At 45.1% G+C, this 19,088-nt stretch overlaps 1 protein-coding gene across 2 annotated transcripts in view; it reads left to right on the top strand.

Moving 5' to 3' along the window:
• The window catches only part of DBH (dopamine beta-hydroxylase), an 85,095-nt gene extending 75,808 nt beyond the window's left edge, over positions 1 to 9,287 (top strand). The window contains exons 12-14 of one of the 2 annotated variants that reach the window (XM_077284348.1): positions 5,132 to 5,259; positions 5,691 to 5,850; positions 8,830 to 9,287. In XM_077284348.1, coding sequence (XP_077140463.1) covers positions 5,132 to 5,259; positions 5,691 to 5,850; positions 8,830 to 8,964 — 423 coding nt within the window. In that variant the 3' untranslated portion in view covers positions 8,965 to 9,287. Of the gene's footprint in view, positions 1 to 5,131; positions 5,260 to 5,690; positions 8,419 to 8,829 lie in introns of those variants that run through there. The other variant, XM_077284347.1, reaches the window with a different exon arrangement.
• The last annotated feature ends 9,801 nt before the right edge of the window (positions 9,288 to 19,088 follow it).

The following is a 19,088-nucleotide window of genomic DNA, read 5'->3' as shown; positions in this document are numbered from 1 at the left end:
CTGACATGAATCATGGCTCCAACACGATAAATGTAAATTGAAACAAAGGAGAGGATTATCAAACTCTTAAAAGAGGATAAATCATCATGCAATGTTGCAAAAGATGTTGGTTATTCACAGTCAGCTGTGTCTAAAATCTGGTCCAAATACAAACAACATGGGAAGGTTGTTAAAGGCAAACATACTTGTAGACCAAGGACGACATCAAAGCGTGAAGACCGGACACTTAAAGCAATATGTCTCCAAAACAGGAAATGCACAACAAAACAAATGAGGAACGAATGGGTGGAAACTGGAGTCAGTGTCTGTGACCGAACTGTAAGAAACCGCCTAAAGGAAATGGGATTTACATACAGAAAAGCCAAACGAAAGCCATCATTAACACCTAAACAGAAAAAAACAAGGTTACAATGGGCTAAGGAAAAGCAATCGTGGACTTTGGATGAAAGTCATATTCAGTGATGAACACGAATCTGCATTGGGCAAGGTGATGATCCTAGAACCTTTGTTTGGTGCCGTTCCAATGAGATTTATAAAGATGACAGCCTGAAGAGAACATGCAAATTTCCACAGTCATTGATGATATGGGGCTGCATGTCAGGTAAAGGCACTGGGAGATGGCTGTCATTACATCTTCAATAAATGCACAAGTTTATGTTGGTATTTTGGACACTTTTCTTGTCCCATCAATTTAAAGGATGTTTGGGGATGATGAAATCATTTTTCAAGATGATAATGCATCCTGCCATAGAGCAAAAACTGTGCAAACATTCCTTGAAAAAAGACACATAAGGTCAATGTCATGGCCTGCAAATAGTCCGGATCCCAATCCAATTGAAAATCTTTGGTGGAAGTTGCAGAAAATGGTCCATGACAAGGCTCCAACCTGCAAAGCTGATCTGGCAACAGCAATCAGAGAAAGTTGGAGCCAGATTGATGAAGAGTACTGTTTGACACTCATTAAGTCCGTGCCTCAGAGACTGCAAGCTGTAATAAAAGCCAGAGGTGGTGCAACAAAATACTAGTGATGTTTTTTAGTGTTTTTTTTGTTTGTTTGTTTTTCATGATTCCATAATTTTTCCCCTAGGCTTGGTTAAAAAAAGTAACCATTACTGACTACCATATTTTTTGTTCTTGATTTCTTTTAGTGTTTCTTAAAGCCAGAAAGTGGCCATTTGAAATGACTTTAGTTTTGTGCCATGTCTGTGATCGGCTTTTTTTCTACAAAATTAAACAGCTGAATGAACATCCTCCAAGGCCGGTGATTCCATAATTTTTGCCAGGGGTTGTAGTATCTGCATGACAGTGCTATACTGTTAAAAATAAAAGTACCTTATATTACCCACCTAATAGTACTGTTATATAACAATATAATAGTGCCATGCTGTGAAAAGTAACATATTAAGAATGTTGTATGGTACTTACATAATAGTGCAAAATTGTGGGAAAATAAATAAAAGCACCATATAATGCCACCCACATACCTATACAGATATATACTACCTACATTACATATTAGTGCAATATTGTGAAAAGATAACAGTATCATATAACCCGCTCATAATAGTACTACAATATTGTATTTACATTATAGTGCCACAGTCTGAAAAAATAAAAAACCCATATAGTGCCCTCATAATGCTATCATAATTATAATGCTCATAATGATGGATGAGAGCCATGACTGGGCTGTTAACTTGCAGGGCTATAGCCTTTTCAGAAATGACCGTACAGATAAGCGAGGGGGTGGGGTGTGTCTGTTTGTAAAATCGACCTTAAAACCCATCCTGCGTGATAATATAGGTGAATCTAATGAAAATGTAGAGTCCCTGTGGGTGGAGATAAGGGGAGGGGGAAAAAATAATAAATTACTGATAGGGGTTTGTTATAAATCTCCAAAAATAATGGAAGCAATGGAGAATATCCTTGTAAAGCAGATAGATGAAGCTGCGACTCAAGGAGAAGTCATTATTATGGGGGACTTCAACTACCCTGAAATAGATTGGGGAACAGAAACCTGCAGTTCCAGTAAAGGTAATCGGTTTTTGACAACTATGAGAGACAATTACCTTTCACAACTGGTTCAGGACCCAACAAGGAGGGGGGCACTGCTAGACCTAATATTAACCAACAGGCCAGACCGCATATTAAATATAAGGGTTGGGGGTCACTTGGGGAATAGTGATCACAAAATAATAAGTTTTCATGTCTCCTTTAATAAGATGTGTAGTAGAGGGGTGACAAGGACACTAAACTTCAGGAGGGCAAATTTCCAACGGATGAGAGAGGATCTTGGTGCAATTAACTGGGACGATATCCTGAGACATAAAAGTACACAAAGAAAATGGGAGACATTTATTAGCATCCTGGATAGGACCTGTGCACAGTATATACCGTATGGGAATAAACATACTAGAAATAGGAGGAATCCAATATGGCTAAATAGAGCTGTAAGGGGCACAATAAGTGACAAAAAGAAAGCATTTAGAGAATTAAAGGAAGTAGGTAGTGAGGAGGCATTAAATAAATACAAAAAATTAAATAAATTATGTAAAAAGCAAATCAAGGCAGCAAAGATTGAGACAGAGAGACTCATTGCTAGAGAGAGCAAAAATAACCCCAAAATATTCTTTAACTACATAAATAGTAAGAAACTAAAAAATGATAGTGTTGGCCCCCTTAAAAATAGTCTGGGTGAAATGGTGGATGAGGATGAGGAAAAAGCCAATATGCTAAATGACTTTTTTTCATCAGTATTTACAAAAGAAAATCCCATGGCAGCCAATATGACTAGTGATAATAATTCCCAATTTAAAGTTACCTGCTTAACCCAGCAGGAAGTACGGCGGCGTCTAAAAATCACAAAAATTGACAAATCTTCGGGCCCGGATGGGATACACCCCCGAGTACTGCAGGAATTAAGTACAGTCATTGATAGACCATTATTTTTAATCTTTACAGAGTCCATAATAACAGGGTCTGTACCACAGGACTGGCGTATAGCAAATGTGGTGCCAATATTCAAAAAGGGGACAAAAACTGAACTCGGAAATTATAGGCCAGTAAGCTTAACCTCTACTGTGGGTAAAATCCTGGAGGGCATTCTAAGGGATGTTATACTGGAGTATCTGAAGAGGAATAACCTCATGACCCAGTATCAGCACGGGTTTACTAGGGACCGATCATGTCAGACTAATTTGATCAGCTTCTATGAAGAGGTAAGTTCCGGTCTGGACCAAGGGAACCCAGTAGATGTAGTGTATATGGACTTTTCAAAAGCTTTTGATACGGTGCCACACAAAAGGTTGATAAATAAAATGAGAATAATGGGGATAGGGGAAAATATGTGCAAGTGGGTTGAGAGTTGGCTCAGGGATAGGAAACAAAGGGTGGTTATTAATGGAGCACACTCGGACTGGGTCACGGTTAGTAGTGGGGTACCACAGGGGTCAGTATTGGGCCCTCTTCTTTTTAACATATTTATTAATGACCTTGTAGGGGGCATTCAGAGTAGAATTTCAATATTTGCAGATGACACTAAACTCTGCAGGGTAATCAATACAGGGGAGGACAATTTTATATTACAGGCTGATTTATGTAAGCTAGAAGCTTGGGCTGATAAATGGCAAATGAGCTTTAATGGGGATAAATGTAAGGTCATGCACTTGGGTAGAAGTAATAGGATGTATAACTATGTGCTTAATTCTAAAACCGTCAATGAAAAAGACCTGGGTGTATGGGTGGATGACAAACTCATATTCAGTGGCCAGTGTCAGGCAGCTGCTACAAAGGCAAATAAAATAATGGGATGCATTAAAAGAAGCATAGATGCTCAAGAGGAGAACATAATTTTACCTCTATACAAGTCACTAGTTCGACCACACTTAGAATACTGTGCACAGTTCTGGTCTCCGGTGTATAAGAAAGACATAGCTGAACTGGAGCGGATGCAGAGAAGAGCAACCAAGGTTATTAGAGGACTGGGGGGTCTGCCATACCAAGATAGGTTATTACACTTGGGGCTATTTAGTTTGGAAAAACGAAGACTAAGGGGTGATCTTATGTTAATGTATAAATATATGAGGGGACAGTACAAAGACCTTTCTGCTGATCTTTTTAATCATAGACCGGTGACAGGGACAAGGGGGCATCCTCTACGTCTGGAGGAAAAAAGGTTTAAGCATAATAACAGACGCGGATTCTTTACTGTAAGAGCAGTGAGACTATGGAACTCTCTGCCGTATGATGTTGTAATGAGTGACTCATTGCTTCAATTTAAGAGGGGACTGGATACCTTTCTGGAAAAGTATAATGTTACAGGGTATATATATTAGATTCCTTGATAGGGCGTTGATCCAGGGAACTAGTCTGATTGCCGTATGTGGGGTCGGGAAGGAATTTTTTTCCCCATGATGGAGCTTACTCTTACCACATGGGTTTTTTTTGCCTTCCCCTGGATCAACATGTTAGGGCATGCTAGGCTATGGGTTGAACTAGATGGACTTAAAGTCTTCCTTCAACCTTAATAACTATGTAATATGTATATACAGTAAACTACCTTGGAGTGCTATACTATGAACACTACCATTTAGTGCATACGTATTAGTACTGTCATATAATACTTTCATGATAGTGCCATACAATGAAAAGGCAACAGTACCACAGAGTGCCTGAACAATAATACGATATAGTGTCACAATTGTGTGCATACAGTCCTAACCGAAAGTTTTGGCACTCTTGAAATTGTTCCAGAAAATGAAGTATTTCTGCCAGAAAATTATTGCAATTACACATGTTTTATTATACACATTTATTCCCTTTTGTATGTATTGGAATTTGGAACAACACAAAAAAAAACCTGAGAAAAAAGGCAAATTGGACATAATTTCACACAAAATCACAAAAATGGAGTACTTGATCTACTATTTACTGCACACATATTAATACTGCCATGTAGTACTTTCATAATAGTGATGTACTAAGAGTAATAGTGCTGCATAATACTACCTACCACATAGTGCACATAAGTACCACTATCATAGGGGGACTATATAGAAGTACAGATGTTGTGGTTCTGCCTTAAAAATGGCGGAGGCCTCTTACTTTTTTATTATTGTGTTGCTTTTCTTAGGGTGGATTCAGCATTACAGATGAGATGTGTGTGAACTATATACATTATTACCCCCGCACTGACCTGGAACTGTGCAAGAGCCACGTAGATCTTGGATATCTGAAGAAGTATTTCAACCTTGTGAATAGGTGAGGAAGCGCGAGAGAGATCCTTGGGGGCAGGGCTAGAACACCTGGTAGCCAATCAAATCACAGGGCTGATGACAGGCAGCAAGAGAGCAGTGTGCTTATTTTGTGCATTCATGTTAAGCCAATTTTTATCTTAGGCAACTGCATTTTCGGCCTGACCCTTGTTTTCCATGTCATGCAGCGCCCCCCAATGGTGACATTCTTATTCAACATAATTATTTCTGCAGTTTATTAACATAAGTTCACATGTACACTGCAAAAAATTATCTATTTTTTTGACCCAATACAGCTGCCTCTTTATGGTAAGGGCCCCACTACTTGCACTTCTGTGTGTGCCTGCACTAGTGACAGGAACATGTCATGTTCAGAACACTGTCTCATTGTACCTTTATATGACCCGGACCCCCCATTGACAGCTGTTGTTCCCGTAGATTCAGCGGTGAGGAGGTCTGCACATGTCCGCAGTCAGCTGTCACCGAGCAGTTCAACGAGGTCCCATGGAGTTCCTTCACCAGCGAAGTCCTGGATTCCTTATATCGTTATTCCCCCATCTCCATGCATTGTAACAAATCCTCTGCTGTGAGGTTCCCGGTGAGTATCACAGATTCGAGGGCTGCAATTAACGGTCAGAAGCCAAGAATCGACCACACTGTTACCAGAGGACCAGGCAATGGTTTAGCATCCCAGCTCCACCATAGGAGTCATTATGGGGCAAAGGTAGCAGTCGCACTAGGTCCCTGGAGCTAAAGGGGGTCTCAAAGGTCTCTCTACCGACCTAGTTGGAGAACTATACAGAAACTTTACACAGCATAGTCATGTGAAGGGTCAGATACCAGGGCCCTATACATGCCAAGGGCCCACACGAGAATATCTATGCTAGGGCCCACTGGGATTGATGAACCCGTGAAGCTCCATGCTTGTAGAGTCAAGGATGGAGTAGACAAGAGATCAACTCTACTGTGACCATAATGGAACCCAACACAACCAGAGCTGGCCCTCGGCAGGAGACAGCTGCACTCCAATTGAATGAAAAATTGGGATTAGGGCCCACTGGCCTCCATGAGGGGCACCACACAATCACTCTGCAAGGCAGGAGGGATCTTGTGTGATCAGCCTCAGCACTGATGTCAGGGGAACAGAAGAAGCAGAGTGGCAGAACGAACTCAGTGATGTAGCAGGGCGGAGTATGCTGCAGAGTCCATAATATAAAGTATAACCGTGTTGGGTATGAGGCAGAGTCCAGTGTGGAGCAGATACAGAAGTTTAGCAGTGTAAATGAAAAAAAAAAACAATATCTAGATTTACGGCTGAGGAGAACAGTGCAGCAGAGACAGGTTTTTAAGGCTGTACTTGATTCAGTAGAGTGGAATGGTGAAATAGTCAGGTATACTTGTTACTGTGGATAACCAGAGTTCAGCAATGTAGCAGAGCTGGGAAGGTTTGGAGACGCACTTGTGGTGGTGAGGATAAGCAGAGTCCAGCAGTGTAGCAGAGCTGGGTATCTCAGGAGGCATAAATGCGGTAATGTGAATAAGTAGATCCTAGCGGTGTGTAAGCAGGATGCCAAACTACGTGAATACTCACTTGGCGCGTACCAGGTTATCAAGACAACCTGACACGCACAGCAGCAGGGGGAGCTAGGCCCTGGAGGAGAAGGATGGTGAGCCCAGCACTGGAGCCAGTACAGGGGAGCTGATACCTGGAGAAGGATGGAGAGCCAGGCACTGGAGCCGGGACGGGGAGCTGGCCCCTCCCTTTAGAAGGATGGAGAGCCCGGCATTGGAGCCGGGACAGGGGAGCTGGCCCCTTTAGAAGGATGGAGAGCCCGGTACTGGAGCCGGGACAGGGGAGCTGGCCCCTTTAGAAGGATGGAGAGCCCGGCACTGGAGCCGGGACAGGGAACTGGCCCCTTTAGAAGGATGGAGAGCCCGGCACTGGTGTCGGGACAGGGGAGCTGGCCCCTGGAGAAGGATGGAGAGCCCGGCATTGGAGCCAGAACAGGGGAGCTGGCCCCTGGAGAAGGATGGAAAGCCTGGCACTGGAGCCGAGACAGGGGAGCTGGTCTCCGGAAGAGAAGGATGGAAGCCCGGCACTGGAGCTGGGACAGGGGAGCTGGCCCCTGGAGAAGGATGGAGAGCCTGGCACTGGAGTTGGGACAGGGGAGCTGGCCACTGGAGAAGGATGGAGAGCCCGGCACTGGAGTCGGGGCAGGGGAGCTGGCCACTGGAGAAGGATGGAGAGCCTGGCACTGGAGTCGGGACAGGGGAGCTGGCCACTGGAGAAGGATGGAGAGCCTTGCACTGGAGTCGGGACAGGGGAGCTGGCCACCGGAGAAGGATGGAGAGCCCGGCATTGGAGTTGGGACAGGGGAGCTTGCCACCGGAGGAGAAGGATGGAGAGCCCGGCATTGGAGTCGGGACAGGGGAGCTGGCCACCGGAGGGGAAGGATGGAGAGCCCGGCACTGTAGTCGGGACAGGGGAGCTGGCCACCAGAGAAGGATGGAGAGCCTGGAACTGGTGCCGGGACAGATAACAGTACAGCGGTGGTCTTAGGAGGCAGGGGAACCTTTCAGCCCTCCCAGGCTCCAGAACTCATGTGCATTTGCCCCCTCTACAGTTCCAACCCTGAGGTACCAGCTAAATCCCTAATATATAATAAAGAAAATGGGCCACATGAAGGGTGAAGGGGCATCTAGATTTTGCTTTCAGCTTCAAGTATACATTTCGTAGCTTTTTCCCTGCACTGCACCTCGGAATAATGTAACCTTCGTCCCACACGTTTCTTAAAGAGCACTGAAGAATACAAATTCTATATAGAGGTGTGGAGGGATCAGGTTCTCGAAAGCCCTCGTTTTATAGACCGTGAGACACAGAAACCTATAATTCCCTAATCTATACGCGGCGCAGTCCTACACTGCACGTTTCTCTGCTCGCCTGTGAATACGGCTTTGTTTTCGCTCTGAGCTGGGTGAAATGTTTTCCCACGGGGAAGGAACAAGTAATCTTTTTGGGGATAAACACTACTAATGCGCTGCTCACCCACGCTGCTAGTGAGATGGAATAAACACGAGCACCCCTCCGCCCCCGTCGCTCGCTCTCTCTGACGAGGAGGCGGAATAGCTCAGCGCTTTCTTATATATATATATATATATATATATATATATATATATATATATATATTTTTTTTTTTTTTACTTGCCGTAGAATAGAAAAGGTATTTTATATTTCGGCTCTTTTCTCTCTCTTCGCTCTGCGGGAAGGTGTTTGTAGGAAATTGAATGACAGATTTCACGCCGCATTGGAGAAAAAGAAAATAGTAGGTCTATTGAAAAAGAACTGCGGAGACCAGCTGGGATTTAACTGGGCGAATGACCCCGATATACAGAGCGGTCACTAGTGGGGGGGGGCACATTATGGAATTGGGGTTTGTCATCCAGGACCCTGTGGACAATTCGTACCCAACTTTTGTTCCCCTATAGAGGTATGCACTAGGAAAGGGTATGGGATTAACCACCACTACTGCCCCTATTAAAATCCAGTACTGACTGCTGGCTCGTTTTGCCTTTTCAGGGACAGTGGGAGAAGCAGCCATTACCAGTGATTAAAGAAGCCCTGGCACCCAAAGTTACCAGCTGCCCGCCCCAAAAGGTCTCCGTGCCTGCCGGACCAGCCATTGTGACTATAAAGAATTGGGGATACCATTGAAGACATGAAATGTGCAACTGGTGGAAAAAGCCCATTCATCCCATTTCTTTGGGTTTTTGGTGATCTGATCACATCACCACCTACAGCTGATGCCAACTATTAAGTCATCCATCTATAAAAACAACAATATAAAGTATTTTCACATCAAAAGATAAAAATATTTTTGGACACATGGGCAGAAAACTTATCTGTATCTCTGCATTGACACAACACAGTGATTTTTTTTTTTGTAATTTAAAGAAGATGTAGCATCCATTTTTTAACATTTGATAAGTTGGAGGTCATTTATGGCTGATTGTAATAAAATGTTTCCCATTTCTGTATGTTCTTTCTTTCCTGAGTTATTATATTTTAAAACATTAGTATTTTGGAGAAAAATAGGTTTATAGTACATTAAGGGGGGGGGGGGCGCTGTTGAATTGATATCTATGGAAAGTAATTGCTGGCAGCTGTGGTGAACTGTGGTACTGCAAGTGATATTGATTGTGAACTGTAAAACTAAATGAACCAAGTACCGTATCTTCTGGAAAAAAGAATTGTGTTTTATTAAAATTATTTCTGATCTGTTCTGGTGGGAGATTAATATTACTAGAACAAGAAGAGGAAAGTAGATTTTTAGAAAAAGATTTAGTAGAAGTTGCCATTTATTAATTTTAATTGCTAACTTGCACTTAGGAGTCCAGTGGGCGGTCTCACTCAATGAGTGACAGCCCTCTATGTTGTCAACTGAGTAAGACCGCCCTCTGGACTCATAAGCACGGCAAGACTGGGATCAATAAATTACAGCTTATACAAATCTTTTCCCACAAAACTATATATCGATCTGCTCAGCCCTCTCTCCCCTTATCACTCGTCGCCCTCAGATTGGACATCAAATTTAATGGAAGAATTTCCCTTTAAGCATGAATCACTCATAAACCAAGAACACACTTATCTCTGTGTGGAATCCTCCCGGAAACTTCATCGTCTTCCTCATGTAGCCAGATCCAAAGTATGTACCTTACAGCAGCCACATCTAACAGTTATCGAACTCTCGCAGTCACCAGGGCTTCAAAATCTCCAGTCATGCTTGGCCAAGACTATCCCAATTTTTAGATAAAATAATGGAAAATTCAGGGGTTTTATGTAAATCTGCCCAAAAGTAGGTGGCCCTCTTTGATTTTCAGGTGTGACTTTACTACCAACAGCGATGTATATAAGTGTTAGTAAGCCGTTAGACATCTCCTAATCTCCACCTTATATCTCAAAGACCAAAGGGATGGGACATGTTGAAATTCAACATGCCCAATCCTCCTTTCTTCCAACATCCGAAGATAGGGATTCACCCATAAACATATTGTTTGTGGGTTTAGACAACATTTAGGCCGGCCTCACACTCAGCGTATCAAAATACGGTGCGTATTTTACGGCCCTAATACGCTGGAAAGTCCCCAAAATAGTCATCCGTATGTAATCCGTAGGCAGGGTGTGTCAGCGTATTTTGCGCATGGCATCCTCCGTATGTAATCTGTATGGCATCCGTACTGCGATATTTTCTCGCAGGCTTGCAAAACCGACATCTAATGGATTTATGTGCTCAAATGTTCGTTAAAACATATGTACAGTATGTATATATATATGTCATTGAGACACACACATATATATATATACTGTATTTAAATTTAATTCAGCGCGATATATGTGAAAAGCCGGTAATTCAATTGCCCGCTTTTCATTTCTCCTTCACAAACCCAACAGGATATGAGACATGGTTTACATACAGTAAACCATCTCATATCCCTTTTTTTTTTGCATATTCCACACTACTGTTAGTAGTGTGTATGTGCAAAAATTAGGTGCTGTAGCTGCTAAAATAAAGGGTTAAATGGCGGAAAAAATTGGCGTGGGCTCCCGCGCAATTTTCTCCGCCAGAGTGGTAAAGCCAGTGACTGAGGGCAGATATTAATAGCCAGGAGAGGGTCCATGGTTATTGGCCCCCCTGGCTACAAACATCTGCCCCCAGACACCCCAGAAAAGGCACATCTGGAAGATGCGCCTATTCTGGCACTTGGCCACTCTCTTCCCACTCCCGTGTAGCGCTGGGATATGGGGTAATGAAGGGTTAATGTCACCTTGCTATTGTAAGGTGACATTAAGCCAGATTAATGATGGAGAGGCGTCAATTATGTCACCTATCAATTATTAATCCAATTGTATGAAAGGGTAAAAAAAACACACACACATTATTAAAAAGTATTTTAATGAAATAAACACACAGGTTGTTTTAATATTTTATTGCTCTCTCAATCCACCTGAAGACCCTCGCTCTGAAAAATAATAAACCAACAATATACATACCTTCTGATGATCTGTCACGTCCCACGAAGTAAATCCATCTGAAGGGGTTTAATCATTTTACAGCCAGGAGCTGTGCTAAAGCACTCGCTCGTGCCTGTAAACCCCCGGGTACTGAAAGGAAAGCTGGGTGATCTGTACTTACCTTGAGTTGCGGTGATGCGCCCTCTGCTGGATGTCCTCATATGAACTCGAGCGTGGGAACTTTTCCAAGGCTCCAGTTCATGAGGACATCCAAAAACGCTTACATTAAGCATCCTATTATTAGAATGCATTCCGAAATTTTTGTGCACATGTTTTTTTCCGCGGCGGAATCGCATTCTGAAAAAAAACGCAGCATGTTCATTCCTTGTGCGGAATCGCTGGGATTCCGCACACATAGGAATGCATTGATCCGCTTACTTTCCGCATGTGGCTATGCCCTCCAGGAAGTAAGAGGATCATGTGCGGTTGGTACCCAGGGTGGAGGAGAGGAGACTCTCCTCCAGGCCCTAGGAACCATATTTCTGTAAAAAAAAAATAAATTAAAAATCGTGATATTCTCACCTTCAGGCGGCATCTGCTGCCTTCCCCGCTCCTCGAGATGCTTCCGTTCCCAGTAATGCCTCGTGGCAATGACCTGTGATAACGTAGGGGTCTTGCGTGATGCTACGTCATCTGGGGTCATTGTCGCGAGGCATTACTGGGAACTGGAGCACCGCGAGGAGCGGGAAGGCTGCGGGGGCCGAAGGTGAGAATATCACGAGTTATTATTTTTTTAAATTATTTTTAACATTAGATCTTTTATTATTGATGCTGCATAGGCAGCATCAATAGTAAAAAGTTGGTCACACTTGTCAAACACTATGTTTGACAAGTGTGACCAACCTGTCAGTCAGTTTTCCAAGCGATGCTACAGATCGCTTGGAAAACGCTAGCATTATGCAAGCTAATTACACTTGCAAAACGCTAGTGTTTAGCGGGAAAACGCATGCCAATTCCGCATGCGTTATACCAGCGGCAGGGAGTTGCGGAATTGCCGCAGAAATTTCCGTAGCAATTCCAGGCATGTGCACATAAAAGGTATTGCTCTCATTTGCAGATCTATAAGGCATCAATTGATTTTATGTGCACTTGACAAGTATTGGGCACATATGCTGTTCTCATCACAGGAGCACAAGACTTGGAAAGATGCCGATGGACGCCAAATCAGCAACTCTTCTCACGGTAGAGCTGTTGCAAAATTCCTTTAAATCTAATATGTATGACCACTTTAAGGATGATATCACGCGATATGACCAAGGCATGCAGACACGCGCTTTTACTACAAACTGGCATGATTTTGTTTTATCCGCATGTGGCCATTAATGGCACCAATTTGCGGTAGAACCATACGTTGGCTGCACCGTGTAGACCAAGACTTCACCTTCAGTGTCTCCTCACCGCTGTCACTTAAGCTGCGCTCAGCAGAACTGAACTCCTCTAAGGAACTTGGCATCCTCACCGAATCCTGCCGAGGGGCCGCAAACTATTTACACCGAAGACCTCGTTCCCTTGTCAGTTTACAGGTGAATCAGTTGGGGGAGACGGGAGCGGGAACGGAGTGCTTAGTTGTCACAAAAAAAAGGGAAACTTCAGTGAGGTCTTTATCAGATTCGCCCGGAGTCAGAGAAATGCAATCTCCATATTTGCGTTTTGGAACGTTATCTCATACATGAATATAAGGCGGCAGACATCTGGCATCGGAGCTGGGCAATGCCCTCCGGGGATTTCACTGAACGGCTAATGAATCTCAGAAAGGTTAAATTGTGCAAGAACTGGGAGATTACGTAATGTCAGGGCAATGCTCGGATCTGCAATTGACATGTCAGGGTGAAAATGCAGTGGGCAAACAGATACAAGGTCTGTGCCTTTAAAAAGGACCTTAGTAGTCTGTGGTTGCAGACAGCGCACAACTTAGCAACAAATTCTTATAACCGATAACATTTACTTCCATCTGATCAAAACATACATTACAGCAGATAAAATACTGCTCATCCTAAGCCTCCTGCTTCAACAGATTTACAACAAACACAAAATGAATAAAAGTTAAAGGGGCAGTGCAAGATTAAAAACAGCTCCACGTCTACTCACAGGTTATGCTTGGTATTACAACTCAGTCTTCAACTGAAATACCAGACATGTATGTAGTTGTTTCTACAAGATTTCCTATTATTTTGCATGTTTGTCACACTTAAATGTTTCAGATCACCAAACAAATGTAAATATTAGACAAAGATAACACAAGTAATCACTAAGTGCAGTTTTTAAATGAAGGTCTTTATTATTAAGGAAAAAAAGAAATCCAAACCTACAGGGCCCTGTGTGAGAAAGTGATTGCCCCCTAATAACTGGTTGAGCTGTGTCATGATATGTACTTTTTTCCCTGTCCTGTATTTTGTATATGTCATGATGTGGTGCAACTTCTTTGGTTGTATTTACTGTACACTTTGCAATGTCATGGGATGTATGTAACTTAACCTGTCTCCTTTCCCCAATACCTGCAGCCCTAAGCTATAACGAAATTAAGCTTTGTCAACACCACTAGTGAAGGAATAGCCATTCTTCCTCACAGCAGGTGGCTAGTCAAATGCACATACTGGATAGACTAAGCGGAGCCGACCAGTCTAGAATCTTCTGGTGGACCCAACCATTGAATAGAAGGTGTGACCCCTTCCCCCTTCATGGGCTGATTCCAGGAGCTCAGACAATCCATTCTTATTTTTGAGATCAGATGTGAGTTGACCCTTGAAGGAGGAGTGGGGATTCTTAGCCGAGGCAAGACCCCACGTCCATCTGTGACTGCGGAAGCGAACGGGGCGAGACTTGAGCTGAGGACATATCTCGTCGTTCGTGGGATTGTTTTGGGATCCCTTGGACTTGTGTGAACTATTGCTTTGTTAGCTGGCACAAGGATTATCGGGAGGTGCCCCCGAATCTGTTCCGTTGGACTCGTGTGGACTATTGCTTTGTTAGCTGACACAAGGATTATCGGGAGGTGCCCCGAACCTGTTCCGTTGGACTAATTGTGGACTCTGTAGATCTACCTGCATGTGCTGTTCCAGCGTTCTTGATAATAAATCTGTTGACTCATCCCTTGGCCTGTTGTCCCTTCTTGCTCTGCCGTACACCCCGTCACAAACTGGTGGCAAGCAGTGGGATCAGAGCAGAAGGAATGGAGGACAAAGGCCCATCAACATCGGGAACCAGCACCGCAGAGTACAAGAACTGGACTGTGATGAACCTACAAACAGAGGCCCGTGAAGCCCGTGTAGTCAGCTACAAGGGACTCCAAGGAGCAGCTAATTGAGGCTTTGGAAGGAGTTCGCCTGCAAGATTACTCTGAGGAAGGATCCCCACAGCAAACGGAGGAAAGACGGCAGCCGGAGGTAAATACCCCAAAAACTCAAAAATACCCCAAAAATGCATTTGTCATCAGACAGGGTTTTGGGAAGGCCGTATCTTATTGTATGTATTTTTTCTGAGTTTTTTCTGTTAGCTGTTTTTGATATTAGTGGTAGGACCCGCAATATAATGAGGACCCTTGAAATACCCAAAAAAGTCAGTGGGTTGTGTGGTACGAGGAGGAGTTGGCATTGCTGGGAGAAGAGGCCACCATAGACGAGAAGAGGGAGGCCATTCACAGAGCTCAGGAGATGGCATTGCTGGAGAGGCAGATCACTTTGGAAGCAGCTAGAAGCTCCAGACAGACTGTAACCCCAGCACCCACCATGAGGGAACTCCCCAGAGTGTCCCGCAAAGACTTCAAGCCGTTTAATGAGGCTGCAGGCGACATTGAGGGCTTCTTCCAGGACTTTGAGCATCAGTGTCGATTAATGGAAGTCCCGGAAAGGGGGCGAGTCCGACATCTGGTGGGGCTCTTAGAGGGTGGAGCTGCCGCAGCCTATAGAGCTATGGACCCTCGAGGGAACTGTGAGTATGCGTAGATTAAACAGACTATTCTAGAACATTATGCTGTTACCCCAGACACTTACAGGACTCAGTTCCATACTTTAGCCTGTGATGAGGAATTGTCTTTCAATATGTATGCCCACAGACTCAAACAAATATGTCATCGCTGGCTGGAGGCAGAGGAGGCCTTAACCTGGGAGACCTTCCTCCAGGTTATCCTAAAAGAGCAGTTTTACTTCAAGTGCCCTGCTGAGATCCGGGAATGGGTGCATGAGAGGAGACCAGCCACTGTGGAGGAAGCTGCAGCTCTAGCTGATGAGGCTCTCACCATCAAGCCTCAGTGGAAAAAACTACTACTCAGTGAGAAAAAAACTACCAGCCCCCAACGCTGGCGGCCCTTGGTCCTTCGGCCTCCAATATTCACCATCCCACTAGACCATCAACTCATGGTGTCCTTCGTGTGACTGTGCCTCGCACTACTCCTGCTCCACCTTTGGGAATACGATGTGGAGGAAGAATCCCAGAGCGCCGATGTTATGGATGTGGGCAGCCTGGGCATCTGCAATTCCAATGTCCAGGTGTTCGGAGGCAGAACAGCTACAGACCGCCTTTGCCTGTTCATTATCTACAGACCCCCTCACCAGGAGAAGAGCTGGATTCAGTCACTGATGACTTGCCAAGTGACTCTGATATCCTGGCTCCCCTACCAGCAGTCTATGGGGTGCGAGCCTCAGCCACCTGTTCTTCTGATCTTCAGCACAAACATCTACAGGAGGTCGTGCTGGATGGCCAAAAAGTCGTTGGCTTCCGTGACACTGGGGCTTTCCTCACCATAGCCAAACCCTGAGTAATTCAACCAGGAGCAATTCAAAAGGGACCAGGAATTGCCATTGAATTGGCTGGAGGCACCCGGAGATATATTCCAAGAGCGAGTGTGACCCTGGATTATGGCTTTGGGGCCAAACAATGCATGGTCGGTGTGATGAGCGGCCTCCCTGCAGATGTTCTTCTAGGAAATGATGTGGGAAATCTTCATTGCCACTTTGTCGGTGCGGTATCCAGAAGTCAAGCCAAGAGAGCAGCGGATGTGGACGTGTACAACCCATCCATGGAAATGAGGCCACCAGAGTGATTCTTCTTGTGGGGATAATATGAATGTTACTTGGGATAAAGTTCAGTTTAGACAAGAGGTAGAGACTGACCCCACCCTTGCTAGTTTTAGAGCTCGAGCTGAGAAAGGGCAGCTAGGGGAGAACGGGCAAAGAATTATCAGAGAAAATGGACTTCTATATCGGGTTACCAATGCTGACTCCCTAGATAAGCCCTGGACTTATAGCAAACAGCTGATTGTTCCTCAGAAGTACAGAATTCCCCTATTAAACCTTGCTCATGACATTCCTACGGCTGGCCATCAAGGCAAAACTCGCACGGAGAGACGATTGACTCAAACTTTCTATTGGCCGGGGATTTCCCAAGCCGTAGCGCATTTCTGCTGAACTTGTGACATATGTCAGCGTAGAGGGCGACCCGGAGATCACCCAAAGGCACCCCTGCAACTGCTCCCTATAATAGAAGAACCCTTTCAGAGAGTAGCTGTCGATATCATTGGACCTCTGGCTAAACCAAATAAATCTGGAAAGCAGTACATTCTCACTGTCGTGGACTATGCCACCCGATACCCAGAAGCTGTGGCCTTGTCGAGTATTTCTGCAGCCAAGGTGGCCGAGGCCTTGGTTACCATTTTTACCAGAGTAGGATTCCCCAGTGAGATCTTGTCAGACCAAGGCTCCCAGTTCATGTCAGAGCTGGTCCAGTGCCTGTGGCGCACTTGTGGAGTACGAGCGATCCGAACGACCCCGTATCATCCCCAAACAAATGGACTTTGTGAACGATTCAATGGCACTCTGAAGAATATGCTAAGGGCCTTCACTGACAGAGATTCAGACTGGGAGAAGTACCTACCCCATCTCTTGTTTGCCTATCGGGAAGTTCCCCAGGAGTCCACTGGGTTTTCCCCCTTTGAACTACTCTATGGAAGAAAGGTCCGAGGACCCTTAACCCTGCTCAAGGAATACTGGGAGGTGCAAGTTGAGGATACAGGAGCCCCTGTTGTCCCTTATGTCCTAAAACTGCGAGAAACCCTGGCTCAACTTGCTAGTTTTGCCCAGAGTCATGTGCGGATGGCTCAAACCAGACAGAAGACATGGTATGACCGTAAAGCACGCTATTGGGAGTTTGTAGAAGGACAACAGGTCTTAATGATTGTTCCCCATCGGCAGAATAAACTGCAGACCACATGGGAGGGTCCCTACCGGGTTCTCAGAAACCTAAATGACACCAATTATCTTCTTGCTTTAGATGATCAGGGGCTAAGACAAAAGACTGTCCATGTGAATATGATTAAGGATTACCATGACTGGAACATTCCAATGATAGCAAGCTGCCGGCTGGCTTCAGAAGACGGTCAAGAGGATGAGGACTCCCTACCTGATCTCGTGGAAGCAGCGAGAGCCTCATCCACTGTGGAACAGGTTCCACTGGGAGATCACCTGGATTCCTTACAGAAAAACCAGATGCTGGGAGTGCTTCAACAGAGACGGGCTGCTTTCTCATCCCAACCAGGTAGAACCACCGTCACCCAACATCATGTGGACACTCAGGGTATCCGTCCCTTACAACAGGCTCCATCCCGGGTACCTGAATCAGTTCGACACACCATGCAGCACGAACTGGAGGAGATGTTACAGTTTGGGGTAATCCAGGCCTCCCACAGCCCTTGGGCCTCTCCTGTGGTGTTAGTACCCAAGAAGGATGGGAGTACTCGGTTTTGTGTGGACTACCGACGACTAAATGACCATACCGTCGGCGATCCTTACCCAATGCCCCGTATTGACGAACTTCTAGACTGCCTGGCTGGGTCCCGATAGGTCACTACCTTGGATCTCAGTAAGGGATACTGGCAAATCCCTCTGACGGAGGAAGGGAGAGAACGGTCTGCTTTTATAACCCCCTTTGGTCTATATGAATTTCTAAACATGCCCTTTGGAATGAAGAATGCCCCTGCAACCTTCCAGAGAATGGTGGAACACATCCTCCGGGGATGTGGTGACTTTGCTTGTGCCTACTTGGATGATATCGCCATCTTCAGCCAGACGTGGGAGGAACATCTGAACCAAGTAGCCGTTATTCTTGACCTGCTTCTTGTAGCAGGCCTAACCATTCAACCAGATAAATGCCAATTGGGGATGGGTGAAGTCCAGTACCTAGGGCATAGAGTGGGAGGAGGGAAGCTCCGTCCTGAACCTGCCAAAATCCAGGCTATTAGAGACTGGCCTGTACCCCAAACTAAGAAACAAGTTATGGCTTTTTTGGGCAATTTTTTTCTCATTTCAGCACTGTGGCCAAGCCTCTTACTGACCTGACCAAGAAAACGATGCCCCGGCTGGTGATCTGGACTCCAGCCTGTGATGAGGCTTTTAACCGGCTGAAGGACGCTCTGATCTGCGACCCTGTTCTGGCTGCTCCAGACTACAAGAGGAGATTCATTGTGCAGACGGACGCCTCTGCTTATCGACTGGGAGCTGTACTCAGCCAGGTGAATGCAGCTGGGGACGAGCACCCCATTGCCTACCTCAGCCGGAAATTGCTGGACCGAGAAGTGGCCTATGCAACTGTTGAAAAAGAAAGTCTGGCTGTAGTGTGGGCCCTCAGGAAACTAAGACCGTATCTGTGTGGACGAGAATTCACTGTAGTTACTGATCACAATCCCCTCATCTGGCTGAACAGAGTCTCTGGGGACAATGGACGCTTACTACGATGGAGCCTGGCTCTGCAGCCCTATAACTTTACCATACAGTATA

Source organism: Ranitomeya variabilis, chromosome 2 (assembly GCF_051348905.1).
Source record: "Ranitomeya variabilis isolate aRanVar5 chromosome 2, aRanVar5.hap1, whole genome shotgun sequence".
NCBI lineage: Eukaryota > Metazoa > Chordata > Amphibia > Anura > Dendrobatidae > Ranitomeya > Ranitomeya variabilis.
The sequence above is the reverse complement of the archived record's forward strand: the minus strand, read 5'-3'. Positions and strand labels throughout refer to the sequence as shown.